The 14980-nt window shown below is 39.3% G+C and overlaps 1 protein-coding gene across 2 annotated transcripts in view; it reads left to right on the top strand.

Moving 5' to 3' along the window:
• akt3b (v-akt murine thymoma viral oncogene homolog 3b) overlaps nt 1-14980 on the top strand; it is an 85146-nt gene that overhangs the window by 29511 nt on the left and 40655 nt on the right. For both annotated transcript variants that reach the window (XM_060899086.1, XM_060899085.1), the window contains exons 3-8: nt 5951-6076; nt 6533-6644; nt 6846-6990; nt 7084-7215; nt 8316-8381; nt 8504-8572. In XM_060899086.1, coding sequence (XP_060755069.1) covers nt 5951-6076; nt 6533-6644; nt 6846-6990; nt 7084-7215; nt 8316-8381; nt 8504-8572 — 650 coding nt within the window. The remainder of the gene's footprint in view (nt 1-5950; nt 6077-6532; nt 6645-6845; nt 6991-7083; nt 7216-8315; nt 8382-8503; nt 8573-14980) is intronic.

The raw sequence follows: 14980 nt of genomic DNA, 5'->3' as shown, positions 1-14980 counted from the left end.
CATAGCTCGCCTGACATATACGCCAAATTTTGTGCACTTTCGCCCCTGGGGGTGCTGGTTATGGCAAAAATGATATTGCAGCTTCTGATTTGTCAAACTTGGCAAGCAAACTCTTTACAAGACCCTTTTTGGGGCGCTTGCCATGGTCGACAACGCACGAAATTTGGCTCCTTTTTCTTAGACTGCCACCGCTACTGAGAACCAGAAGCCCAGATCCAGGCGGGCCTCAGGGCCTCTTTAGCGCCCCCTAAGTCGTTGTGATTTTGGCCTCCCGCATTAAGGTGCCTGGTTGCCATGTAGTTTGTATTAGTGGCATGCCATTTGGTCTGCATATGTATCTCACTGAGCCGGACAAAAATGTAATGCCAATGCATTAGCCACGCCCAACAGGAAGTGAGGTAATTTCACTTTTGTGCGAAATGCATGGCCACGAAGACGGCGCAACTCCTCCTAGACCGTTCATAGGAATGTCACCAAAATTGATAGACATCATCTACAGCCATGGCTGACAAAAGTTCCTAAATACGTTTCACGTAGGATAAGCCGTTCAGAAGTTATACGTCAATCAATTTTCAATGCAAAATTTTACATGCTTAAAAATTCATAACAAATCTTTTAATTGCTCAAAACTGCTCATACTTCACACGCAAATCACTCATTGGGCTTCTGACATGCTACCCAAATTCTGTGATATTTCGCCACTGGGGGCGCTATTTTTGGGCAAAAAATCCAATCTTTCCTCAAATTTGGTCAAACTTCACGGCCACCCTCTTACTACCTCCCATGTCATGTATACCCCATTTTGGGAATTTTCGTCCATGGGGGGCGCTGTTTTTGGCTGACGCAATTGCTCCAAAACGGGTTTTTGGTAAATAATTCCTTAATGCTTTTCCTTCACACCACTACCTTGTGATCGTACGTTGCTGTTGTAGACACTTATTTTTCCAACTCATAATCGCTCATGTACAGCATAGCGCCACCTACTGACATGGGAAAAACCAAAACATTTTTTCTTCAAAAATCAATATCTCATCTTCTATTTACTCAATCTTGATCAAACTTGATACGCACACTCTTAACAGGTCACCTGACATATCTCCCAAATTTTGTAAACTTTTGCCACTGGGGGCGCTGTTTTCAGGCAACATTTTATATCTCGGCTTCTGATTGGTCAAACTTGATCAAACTCGACACAACAACTCTTCATAGGTCCCTTGACATGTATACCAAATTTGGTGAACTTTCACCACTGGGGGCGCTCATTGCGCTGTATCAGTTGCAGGAGAGGTGTTTACAATCATGAGGCACCAGGTGTATGTTGTTTTGGTTGCCTTAAACACACATGACTTGTGGGGAATGGGTAGGCAGTCTGGAGCAAGTGTTGTAGCGTTACATACAGACAAATAGATGTCTAACAGAAGACAATCCTATGTAGCTATAGCTTGGTGACTGATGAGGTAAATACATTACTTTGGTTGGGAAACCATGGCATAAAATTTTCTGTCCATTACAACATCTCAGCGCACCGTGTACTCTGTGTCCGATTCTGTGCTTTGTCGCCATTGTGGGAGTAATGTCTCTTGCCGAAGAAGCTGTGGAAGGTATTTCGCGGGGACGCATGCCCCCGCCCCCCTTGGCCGCTGGCGCGAGGGCCCGTCGAGGCCGCTTGCGGCTTTAATTATTCTTCCGTCTTCTTCTTCTTCTTCTTTATTTTTCTCCGCTGTTGGGCCATTTTCGGGGCGCTTGCCATGGGCGAAAACGCACGAAATTTGGCGCCAGTTCCGAGAATTGCCACCGCTACTCAGAACCACAAGCCCAAACTTGGCCGGGGCTCAGGGCCTCTATAGCGCCCCCTAAGTCGTTGTGATTTTGGCCTCCCGCATTAAGGTGCCTGGTTGCCATATAGTTTGTAGTAGTGGCATGCCATTTGGTATGCATATGTATCTCACTAAGCCGGACAAAAATGTAATGCCAATGCATTAGCCACGCCCAACAGGAAGTGAGGTAATTTCACTTTTGTGCGAAATGCATGGCCACGAAGATGGCGCAACTCCTCCTAGACCATTCATGGGAATGTCACCAAAATTGATACACATCATCTACAGACATGGCTGACAAAAGTTACTAAATACGTTTCACGTAGCATAAACCGTTCAGAAGTTACACGTCAATCAATTTTCACTTCAAAATTTTACATGCTAAAAAATTCATAACAAATCTTCTAATTGCTCAACACTGCTCATACTTCACACGCTAATCACTCATTGGGCTTCTGACATGTTACCCAATTTCTGTGATATTTCGCCACTGGGGGCGCTATTTTTGGGCAAAAAATCCAATCTTTCCTCAAATTTGGTCAAACTTCACGGCCACCCTCTTACTACCTCCCATGTCATGTATACCACATTTTGGGAATTTTCGTCCATGGGGGGCGCTGTTTTTTGCCGACGCAATTTCTCCAAAACGGGTTTTTGGTAAATAATTCCATAATGCTTTTCCTTCACACCACTACCTTGTGATAGTACGTTGCTGTTGTGAACACTTATTTTTCCATCTCATAATCGCTCATGTACAGCATAGCGCCACCTACTGACATGGGAAAAACCAAAAAATTTATTCTTCAAAAATCTATATCTCATCTTCTATTTGCTCAATTGTCATCAAACTTCATACGCAAACTCTTCATAGCTCACCTGACATATACGCCAAAGTTTGTGCACTTTCGCCACTGGGGGTGCTGGTTATGGCAAAAATGATATTGCAGCTTCTGATTTGTCAAACTTGGCAGGCAAACTCTTTACAAGACCCTTATTGGGGCGCTTGCCATGGTCAACAACGCTCGAAATTTTGCCCCTTTTTCTTGGACTGCCTCCGCTACTGAGAACCAGAAGCCCAGATCCAGCCGGGCCTCGGGGCCTCTATAGCGCCCCCGAACGTGTTGTGATTTTTGCCTCTCGCTTTAAGGTGCCTGGTTGCCATGTAGTTTGTAGTAGTGGCATGCCCTTTGGTACGCATATGTATCTCACTAAGCCGGACAAAAATGTAATGCCAATGCATTAGCCACGCCCAACAGGAAGTGAGGTAATTTCACTTTTGTGCGAAATGCATGGCCACGAAGACGGCGCAACTCCTCCTAGACCGTTCATAGGAACATCACCAAAATTGATACACATCATCTACAGACATGGCTGACAAATGTTGCTAAATACGTTTCACGTAGGTTAAACCGTTCATAAGTTATACGTCAATCAATTTTCACTTCAAAATTTTACATGCTTAAAAATTCATAACAAATCTTCTGATTGCTCAAAACTGCTCATTCTTCACACGCAAATCACTCATTGGGCTTCTGACATGTTACCCAATTTCTGTGATTTTTCGCCACTGGGGGCGCTATTTTTGGGCAAAAAATCCAATCTTTCCTCAAATTTGGTCAAACTTCGCGGCCACCCTCTTACTGCCTCCCATGTCATGTATACCACATTTTGGGAATTTTCGTCCATGGGGGGCGCTGTTTTTGGCCGACGCAATTGCTCCAAAACGGGTTTTTGGTAAATAATTCCATAATGCTTTTCCTTCACACCACTTCCTTGTGAAAGTACGTTGCTGTTGTAGACACTTATTTTTCCAACTCTTAATCGCTCATGTACAGCATTGCGCCACCTACTGACATGGGAAAAACCAAAAAATTTATTCTTCAAAAATCTATATCTCATCTTCTATTTACTCAATTGTCATCAAACTTGATACACAAACTCTTCATAGCTCACCTGACATATACGCCAAATTTTGTGCACTTTCGCCACTGGGGGCGCTATTTTTGGGCAAAAAATCCAATCTTTCCTCAAATTTGGTCAAACTTCACAGCCACCCTCTCACTTCCTCCCATGTCATGTATACCACATTTTGGGAATTTTCGTCCATGGGGGGCGCTGTTTTTGGCCGACGCAATTGCTCCAAAACGGGTTTTTGGTAAATTATTCCATAATGCTTTTCCTTCACACCACTACCTTGTGATAGTGCATTGCTGTTGTAGACACTTATTTTTCCAACTCATAATCGCTCATGTACAGCATAGCGCCACCTACTGACATGGGAAAACCCTAAAATTTATTCTTCAAAAATCTATATCTCATCTTCTATTTACTCAATTGTCATCAAACTTCATACGCAAACTCTTCATAGCTCACCTGACATATACGCCAAATTTTGTGCACTTTCGCCCCTGGGGGTGCTGGTTATGGCAAAATGATATTGCAGCTTCTGATTTGTCAAACTTGGCAAGCAAACTCTTTACAAGACCCTTATTGGGGCGCTTGCCATGGTCGACAACGCACGAAATTTGGCTCCTTCTTCTTAGACTGCCACCGCTACTGAGAACCAGAAGCCCAGATCCAGGCGGGCCTCAGGGCCTATATAGCGCCCCCCGAGCACCGTACAGTGCGAGACCCTATTGTTGCCATGTGTCCAATTCTGTGCTTTGTCGCCATTGTGGGAGTAATGTGTCTTGCCGAAGAAGCTGTGGAAGTTATTTCGCGGGGACGCATGCCCCCGCCCCCCTTGGCCGCTGGCGCGAGGGCCCGTCGAGGCCGCTTGCGGCTTTAATTGTAGTTGTTGCTGTTAATAATATTTTCCTTCTCTGCAGATTTAGAGGTCTTTATTGCTCGTACACTTGGACTCTTTTGACATTAATTCAAACAAGTCTCCAAGACTTTAGTGACCCTTAAATTCTAGAACGTTGAATGCTCATGATGTTGAGTTTATAGATTTTTTTGGTAAAAATTGGAAACACTTTTTTGCTAATTTCACATTTTTCTTTTAAAAATGAGTCGACGAGACTCCAGTATGTCTGTCAAATAAAAAAGATGATGATGATCATCTGGGGGCGGGGCTGTGTATAAGTTTGGTTTGTGATGTCACTTAAAAGTTTCCCAGCTTACAAACGATCATATTTAAGATTTAGATGACGACATGGTGCCTGGAAACCTTTATCTGCAGAACTTTAATGTTAACTAGTTTAGTTCTAACTAACTTATCTAGCTAACTAGCTGATGTTCAAGTATAAATGTGTACCATGTTTACAATGGTTGTCATCTGTCTTTTTCTTCTGATAAACATTCATCCACAGAAGTTAAACATGAGCTAGGTTAGTTTGATAACCAGGTGGTTTCTAACTAGGCTACTAATTGAACTTGCTTAGCTCGTGTGCTTACGATGAGGAGAAATGTGCTAGCGGGTAACCTGCTAGCTAGCTCACTTGGCTAACATCAGCGATATTGCACTATTTCGGACGGCAGGAGAACACGGGGCTGTTTCTAATTTGCATATTTATGCATATTCATATGTTCTGACATTTTTAATGAAGGTAAACATGTCGCAATGAACCTAAGCCATTTTTAGTTAACTTTTTAGTGGGTCTTCTAGCACTGTTCTACACTCTTCGAAAGGTTCCTAAAGGGTTCTTAAGGAATAATGACTGAGCGCTTGTTTTCTCAAGAGGTTCTAATTGGATCCCTCTCAGAAAGGGAGTTGGACAACCTTGAGAAGCTTTCATGAAGACACCAGAAGGACGGACAAGAACTCTTTAGAAAGTGGAGAAATTAGAGAACCGCAATATGTTTGAGATTCTGACTCCAATTCGTGAAAAATGTTTTCTTTAACCCCTTCGGACATAATGTGTACAATTGTACGCATGAAGTTCCACAACATTTTTCCTTGTGTCTGAAGGGGTTATAGGTTCTCTGGATAGTTAAGGGTCCTGAGTTGCCAAAATGGGTTCTGGTGAGAATTAGATGTGACGTGTTGAACTTTTATAAAGTTCTCCTGGATTCTTGAGCCTGTTTAGATTTAGTTTTTTCATAAGCGTGTGTTCTCGTGTCTCGAGTGTATGAACTGGTGTGTGTGTCTGTGTGTGTTGACGAGTCCTGTGTTGCTCTGTCTGTCCCTCTAGGAGAGTATATAAAGAACTGGAGGCCGCGATACTTCCTCTTGAAGACGGACGGCTCCTTCATCGGCTACAAAGAGAAGCCCCAGGACGCAGACTTCGCCTACCCACTCAATAACTTCTCTGTGGCCAGTGAGTTTTTCTCTCCTCTTATGTCATCTTCTGTCCTTTTTCTTTTATGGTTTCATGAAAAATTTTGGCACCCTGGAGGATTCCGGGTATGTTTTTAATATCTGCCGTCTGTGGTTTTATGTTTTTACTTTGGAGGACTGAATCGTAATGGGAGCAGTCTGGAGATTTCCAGCCATCATCATGATGATCATCATCATCTAAAAAGATTTTTCTGTCTCTTTAAATCCTAAGCTAAACATTTTCTTGTCGTGAGTCATAAGTACATTTTTGGAAAGTGGTGACTCTTCTTTTTGCATTGTTTAGGCTGGTGAGAATTTCGGCCCTCGAACATGTTGGTTTGTGAAGATGAACACTCCATATTACACTCAGAATAAACAGTGGATAGTTCACGTCTCCTCTCTCTCTATATATGGCTCACTCTTATGTTCTCACTCGCATTCCTTCGGTGTCTGTTAGAGTGTCAGCTGATGAAGACAGAGAGGCCGAAGCCCAACACCTTCATCATCAGATGCTTGCAGTGGACCACTGTGATTGAGCGAACCTTTCACGTGGACACACCTGAGGAGAGGTGAGCGATTCCACACGCATCACTGTAACGATCGTTAAAACTACAGCGCTTTTTCATTTCCGGTCCAAAATCATGAAAAAAATTAAAAATAAATAAAAGATCAATGGGGATGGAGATCAGATTTGGACCACTTTGTTTTCTCCGTGGTGAAACAGAATCGGACGTGATTCAAAGACTGTATGTCTGTTGCCATGGTAACAGGGACGAATGGGTGGAAGCGATCCAGATGGTGGCGGACAAGCTGGCCAAGCAGGAGGAGGAAGGAATCCTGTGCAGCCCCACCACCCAGATCGAGATCGTCAACGAGGAGGAGATGGACACCTCCATCAGCCACCATAAACGAAAGGTGAGACGACGGAAACTCCTCCAGCCGGCTTGTCCTCATGGTATGGCTCGATACCAGAATTGTACATCTTTCTTCTGTTTTTTGCCCCTTCAGACAATGAACGACTTTGACTATCTGAAGCTGCTGGGCAAAGGAACCTTCGGGAAGGTGATCCTGGTGAAAGAGAAGGCCAGTGGAACTTATTATGCAATGAAGATCCTGAAGAAGGAGGTCATTATTGCCAAGGTGAGACAGCACTCCACATTTTTTATTATTATTATTATTATTATTATTATTATTATTATTGTTATTATATACTGTACATATAATTTACATCATTACAGTTATAATACAGGGTGTCCAAAAAGTCAGGAACTAATAGGAATATCTTGAGCAACAACATGAGAGAACTTGTAGAAGGTTGTAAATACAAAATTACGTATTTGTAGATTTAAGGTCCTTGGAAATACCAAGTCGAAATATTCGCATGAAATCTCACAGGTTATTAAATGCATGTGATCTTATTAGTCTTCAAAATTTGGTATGATGAAAAATAAATTCGGATCTGTCTTGTTGGGAAAACGGTCACCTGACCAATCAGAAGGGGGAACCTGAGCAGAAACGTCATTCAAACCGCACATATGATCTGACTGTAGCCTGACGTTCATTTCTGGTGCTGAAATGAAAGGAGGGATGTTCTGCCCATGAAGAAATGGGGTATTTGTTTAGGCAGTGTCTAAAAGCAGAGCTCCTGATGTCTCATCTCATATCTCATCTCATTATCTCTAGCCGCTTTATCCTGTTCTACAGGGTCGCAGGCAAGCTGGAGCCTATCCCAGCTGACTACAGGCGAAAGGCGGGGTACACCCTGGACAAGTCGCCAGGTCATCACAGGGCTGCCACACAGACACAGACAACCATTCACACTCACATTCACACCTACGGTCAATTTAGAGTCACCAGTTAACCTAACCTGCATGTCTTTGGACTGTGGGGGAAACCGGAGCACCCGGAGGAAACCCACGCGGACACGGGGAGAACATGCAAACTCCACACAGAAAGGCCCTCGCCGGCCCCGGGGCTCGAACCCAGACCTTCTTGCTGTGAGGCGACAGCACTAACCACTACACCACCGTGCCGCCCAGCTCCTGATGTATCAACCTGAATAGAATAATAATATTACAGCACCATGTATGAACCATCAAATTGTCATGTCGTGTATTTTGCGTCAATAAATTGCCGCATTGTCTTGCGACAGTCTTGTCTGGACACTTTCAGATTTACCTGGTCACGTTCATTGTCCGTTTTCTCTCTCTGTCTGTGATCTCTTTCTTCCCCCTGTTCAGGATGAAGTGGCCCACACTCTGACTGAAAGCCGGGTATTAAAAAACACTAGGCACCCCTTTTTAACCGTGAGTGCTTTTACTGAATGCATACTCAAAAAAACCCCACAAATTTTAAGTACAGAAGGCACACCAATGCCTGAAATCATATTTATTTATTTATTTATTTATTTATTTATTTCCCAACACAGTCTCTGAAGTACTCCTTTCAGACCAAGGATCGTCTGTGCTTCGTGATGGAGTACGTCAACGGCGGAGAGGTGAGACATGATCCAGTTCTTCAGAGGGAACTGATTTTGTAACTTTTTTTTGATCAAACACTTTATTTTGGTCAATTTCAGAATCAGTGATGCGACAATACAGTAGTTGACTGAATATTAGGTAGATTACCATCAAACATAGCGACTAGTTTTACTTTCCTAATATATTAGATCCCCAAATGTTAGCTAGCTTACTAGCAAACATGATTACTAGTTTTACTTTCCTAATGTATTAGATGGCCAAATGTTAGATAGCTTACTAGCAAACATGGCGACTAGTGTACTTTAACGAATATATTAGATGCCCAAATGTTAGCTAGCTTACAAGCAAACATGGTAACTAGTTTTACTTTCCTAATATATTAGATGCCCAAATGTTAGCTAGCTTACTAGCAAACATGGCGGCTAGTTTTACTTTCCTAATATATTAGATGCCCAAATGTTAGCTAGCTTACTAGCAAACATGGCGACTAGTTTTACTTTCCTAATATATTAGATGCCCAAATGTTAGCTAGCTTACTAGCAAACATGGCGACTAGTTTTACTTTCCTAATATATTAGATGCCCAAATGTTAGCTAGCTTACTAGCAAACATGGCGACTAGTTTTACTTTCCTAATATATTAGATGCCCAAATGTTAGCTAGCTTACTAGCAAACATGGCGACTAGTTTTACTTTCCTAATATATTAGATGCCCAAATGTTAGCTAGCTTACTAGCAAACATGGCGACTAGTTTTACTTTCCTAATATATTAGATGCCCAAATAATAGCTAGCTTACTAGCAAACATGGCGACTAGTTTTACTTTCCTAATATATTAGATGCCCAAATGTTAGCTAGCTTACTAGCAAACATGGCGACTAGTTTTACTTTCCTAATATATTAGATACCCAAATAATAGCTAGCTTACTAGCAAACATGGCGACTAGTTTTACTTTCCTAATATATTAGATGCCCAAATGTTAGATAGCTTACTAGCAAACATGGCGACTAGTGTACTTTAACGAATATATTAGATACCCAAATGTTAGCTAGCTTACAAGCAAACATGGTAACTAGTTTTACTTTCCGAATATATTAGATGCCCAAATGTTAGCTAGCTTACTAGCAAACATGGCGACTAGTTTTACTTTCCTAATATATTAAATACCCAAATGTTAGCTAGCTTACTAGCAAACATGGCAACTAGTTTACTTTCCTAATATATTAGATACCCAAATGGTAGCTAGCTTACTAGCAAACATGGCGACTAGTTTTACTTTCCTAATATATTAGATGCCCAAATGTTAGCTAGCTTACTAGCAAACATGGCAACTAGTGTACTTTAACGAATATATTAGATACCCAAATGTTAGCTAGATTACAAGCAAACATGGTAACTAGTTTTACTTTCCGAATATATTAGATGCCAAAATGTTAGCTAGCTTACTAGCAAACATGGCAACTAGTTTACTTTCCTAATATATTAGATACCCAAATGTTAGCTAGCTTACTAGCAAACATGGCGACTAGTTTTACTTTCCTAATATATTAGATGCCCAAATGTTAGCTAGCTTACTAGCAAACATGGCGACTAGTTTTACTTTCCTAATATATTAGATGCCCAAATGTTAGCTAGCTTACTAGCAAACATGGCAACTAGTGTACTTTAACGAATATATTAGATACCCAAATGTTAGCTAGCTTACAAGCAAACATGGTAACTAGTTTTACTTTCCGAATATATTAGATGCCCAAATGTTAGCTAGCTTACTAGCAAACATGGCGACTAGTTTTACTTTCCTAATATATTAGATGCCCAAATGTTAGATAGCTTACTAGCAAACATGGCAAATAGTGTACTTTAACGAATATATTAGATACCCAAATGTTAGCTAGCTTACAAGCAAACATGGTAACTAGTTTTACTTTCCAAATATATTAGATGCCCAAATGTTAGCTAGCTTACTAGCAAACATGGCGACTAGTTTTACTTTCCTAATATATTAGATGCCCAAATGTTAGCTAGCTTACTAGCAAACATGGCGACTAGTTTTACTTTCCTAATATATTAGATGCCCAAATGTTAGCTAGCTTACTAGCAAACATGGCGACTAGTTTTACTTTCCTAATAGATACCCAAATGTTAGCTAGCTTACTAGCAAACATGGCGACTAGTTTTACTTTCCTAATATATTAGATGCCCAAATGTTAGCTAGCTTACTAGCAAACATGGCGACTAGTGTACTTTAACGAATATATTAGATACCCAAATGTTAGCTAGCTTACAAGCAAACATGGCAACTAGTTTTACTTTCCTAATATATTAGATGCCCAAATGTTAGATAGCTTACTAGCAAACATGGCGACTAGTGTATTTTAACGAATATATTAGATACCCAAATATTAGTTGGCTTATTAGCAAACATGGCAACTAGTTTATGAATATATTAGAAAGGCAAACATTAGTTAGCTATTTAGCAAACATGGCAACTAGTTTACTTTCCTAATATATTAGATGCCCAAATGTTAGCTAGCTTACTAGCAAACATGGCAACTAGTTTACTTTCCTAATATATTAGATACCCAAATGTTAGCTAGCTTACTAGCAAACATGGCAACTAGTGTACTTTAACGAATATATTAGATACCCAAATGTTAGCTAGCTTACAAGCAAACATGGTAACTAGTTTTACTTTCCGAATATATTAGATGCCCAAATGTTAGCTAGCTTACTAGCAAACATGGCGACTAGTTTTACTTTCCTAATATATTAGATGCCCAAATGTTAGATAGCTTACTAGCAAACATGGCAAATAGTGTACTTTAACGAATATATTAGATACCCAAATGTTAGCTAGCTTACAAGCAAACATGGTAACTAGTTTTACTTTCCGAATATATTAGATGCCCAAATGTTAGCTAGCTTACTAGCAAACATGGCGACTAGTTTTACTTTCCTAATATATTAGATGCCCAAATGTTAGATAGCTTACTAGCAAACATGGCAAATAGTGTACTTTAACGAATATATTAGATACGCAAATGTTAGCTAGCTTACAAGCAAACATGGTAACTAGTTTTACTTTCCGAATATATTAGATGCCCAAATGTTAGCTTGCTTACTAGCAAACATGGCGACTAGTTTTACTTTCCTAATATATTAGATGCCCAAATGTTAGATAGCTTACTAGCAAACATGGCAAATAGTGTACTTTAACGAATATATTAGATGCCCAAATGTTAGCTAGCTTACAAGCAAACATGGTAACTAGTTTTACTTTCCGAATATATTAGATGCCCAAATGTTAGCTAGCTTACTAGCAAACATGGCGACTAGTTTTACTTTCCTAATATATTAGATGCCCAAATGTTAGATAGCTTACTAGCAAACATGGCGACTAGTGTACTTTAACGAATATATTAGATACCCAAATGTTAGCTAGCTTACAAGCAAACATGGCAACTAGTTTTACTTTCCTAATATATTAGATGCCCAAATGTTAGATAGCTTACTAGCAAACATGGCGACTAGTGTACTTTAACGAATATATTAGATACCCAAATGTTAGTTGGCTTATTAGCAAACATGGCAACTAGTTTATGAATATATTAGAAAGCCAAACATTAGTTAGATATTTAGCAAACATGGCAACTAGTTTACTTTCCTAATATATTAGATCCCCAAATGTTAGCTAGCTTACTAGCAAACATGGCGACTAGTTTTACTTTCCTAATATATTAGATGCCCAAATGTTAGATAGCTTACAAGCAAACATGGCGACTAGTTTTACTTTCCTAATATATTAGATGCCCAAATGTTAGATAGCTTACTAGCAAACATGGCGACTAGTTTTACTTTCCTAATATATTAGATGCCCAAATGTTAGATAGCTTACTAGCAAACATGGCGACTAGTGTACCTTAACGAATATATTAGATCCCCAAATGTTAGCTAGCTTACAAGCAAACATGGCGACTAGTTTTACTTTCCTAATATATTAGATGCCCAAATGTTAGCTAGCTTACTAGCAAACATGGCGACTAGTTTTACTTTCCTAATATATTAGATGCCCAAATGTTAGATAGTTTACTAGCAAACATGGCGACTAGTGTACTTTAACGAATATATTAGATACCCAAATGTTAGCTAGCTTACTAGCAAACATGGCGACTACTTTTACTTTCCTAATATATTAGATGCCCAAATGTTAGATAGCTTACTAGCAAACATGGCAAATAGTGTACTTTAACGAATATATTAGATACCCAAATGTTAGCTAGCTTACAAGCAAACATGGTAACTAGTTTTACTTTCCGAATATATTAGATGCCCAAATGTTAGCTAGCTTACTAGCAAACATGGCGACTAGTTTTACTTTCCTAATATATTAGATGCCCAAATGTTAGCTAGCTTACTAGCAAACATGGCGACTAGTTTTACTTTCCTAATATATTAGATGCCCAAATGTTAGCTAGCTTACTAGCAAACATGGCGACTAGTTTTACTTTCCTAATATATTAGATGCCCAAATGTTAGCTAGCTTACTAGCAAACATGGCGACTAGTTTTACTTTCCTAATAGATACCCAAATGTTAGCTAGCTTACTAGCAAACATGGCGACTAGTTTTACTTTCCTAATATATTAGATGCCCAAATGTTAGCTAGCTTACTAGCAAACATGGCGACTAGTGTACTTTAACGAATATATTAGATACCCAAATGTTAGCTAGCTTACAAGCAAACATGGCAACTAGTTTTACTTTCCTAATATATTAGATGCCCAAATGTTAGATAGCTTACTAGCAAACATGGCGACTAGTGTATTTTAACGAATATATTAGATACCCAAATATTAGTTGGCTTATTAGCAAACATGGCAACTAGTTTATGAATATATTAGAAAGGCAAACATTAGTTAGCTATTTAGCAAACATGGCAACTAGTTTACTTTCCTAATATATTAGATGCCCAAATGTTAGCTAGCTTACTAGCAAACATGGCAACTAGTTTACTTTCCTAATATATTAGATACCCAAATGTTAGCTAGCTTACTAGCAAACATGGCAACTAGTGTACTTTAACGAATATATTAGATACCCAAATGTTAGCTAGCTTACAAGCAAACATGGTAACTAGTTTTACTTTCCGAATATATTAGATGCCCAAATGTTAGCTAGCTTACTAGCAAACATGGCGACTAGTTTTACTTTCCTAATATATTAGATGCCCAAATGTTAGATAGCTTACTAGCAAACATGGCAAATAGTGTACTTTAACGAATATATTAGATACCCAAATGTTAGCTAGCTTACAAGCAAACATGGTAACTAGTTTTACTTTCCGAATATATTAGATGCCCAAATGTTAGCTAGCTTACTAGCAAACATGGCGACTAGTTTTACTTTCCTAATATATTAGATGCCCAAATGTTAGATAGCTTACTAGCAAACATGGCAAATAGTGTACTTTAACGAATATATTAGATACGCAAATGTTAGCTAGCTTACAAGCAAACATGGTAACTAGTTTTACTTTCCGAATATATTAGATGCCCAAATGTTAGCTAGCTTACTAGCAAACATGGCGACTAGTTTTACTTTCCTAATATATTAGATGCCCAAATGTTAGATAGCTTACTAGCAAACATGGCAAATAGTGTACTTTAACGAATATATTAGATGCCCAAATGTTAGCTAGCTTACAAGCAAACATGGTAACTAGTTTTACTTTCCGAATATATTAGATGCCCAAATGTTAGCTAGCTTACTAGCAAACATGGCGACTAGTTTTACTTTCCTAATATATTAGATGCCCAAATGTTAGATAGCTTACTAGCAAACATGGCGACTAGTGTACTTTAACGAATATATTAGATACCCAAATGTTAGCTAGCTTACAAGCAAACATGGCAACTAGTTTTACTTTCCTAATATATTAGATGCCCAAATGTTAGATAGCTTACTAGCAAACATGGCGACTAGTGTACTTTAACGAATATATTAGATACCCAAATGTTAGTTGGCTTATTAGCAAACATGGCAACTAGTTTATGAATATATTAGAAAGCCAAACATTAGTTAGATATTTAGCAAACATGGCAACTAGTTTACTTTCCTAATATATTAGATCCCCAAATGTTAGCTAGCTTACTAGCAAACATGGCGACTAGTTTTACTTTCCTAATATATTAGATGCCCAAATGTTAGATAGCTTACAAGCAAACATGGCGACTAGTTTTACTTTCCTAATATATTAGATGCCCAAATGTTAGATAGCTTACTAGCAAACATGGCGACTAGTTTTACTTTCCTAATATATTAGATGCCCAAATGTTAGATAGCTTACTAGCAAACATGGCGACTAGTGTACCTTAACGAATATATTAGATCCCCAAATGTTAGCTAGCTTACAAGCAAACATGGCGA

The sequence above is a fragment of the Neoarius graeffei genome, chromosome 18 (genome assembly GCF_027579695.1).
Source record: "Neoarius graeffei isolate fNeoGra1 chromosome 18, fNeoGra1.pri, whole genome shotgun sequence".
Taxonomy (NCBI): Eukaryota; Metazoa; Chordata; class Actinopteri; order Siluriformes; family Ariidae; genus Neoarius; species Neoarius graeffei.
This window is presented reverse-complemented; position numbering and strand designations above follow the sequence as displayed.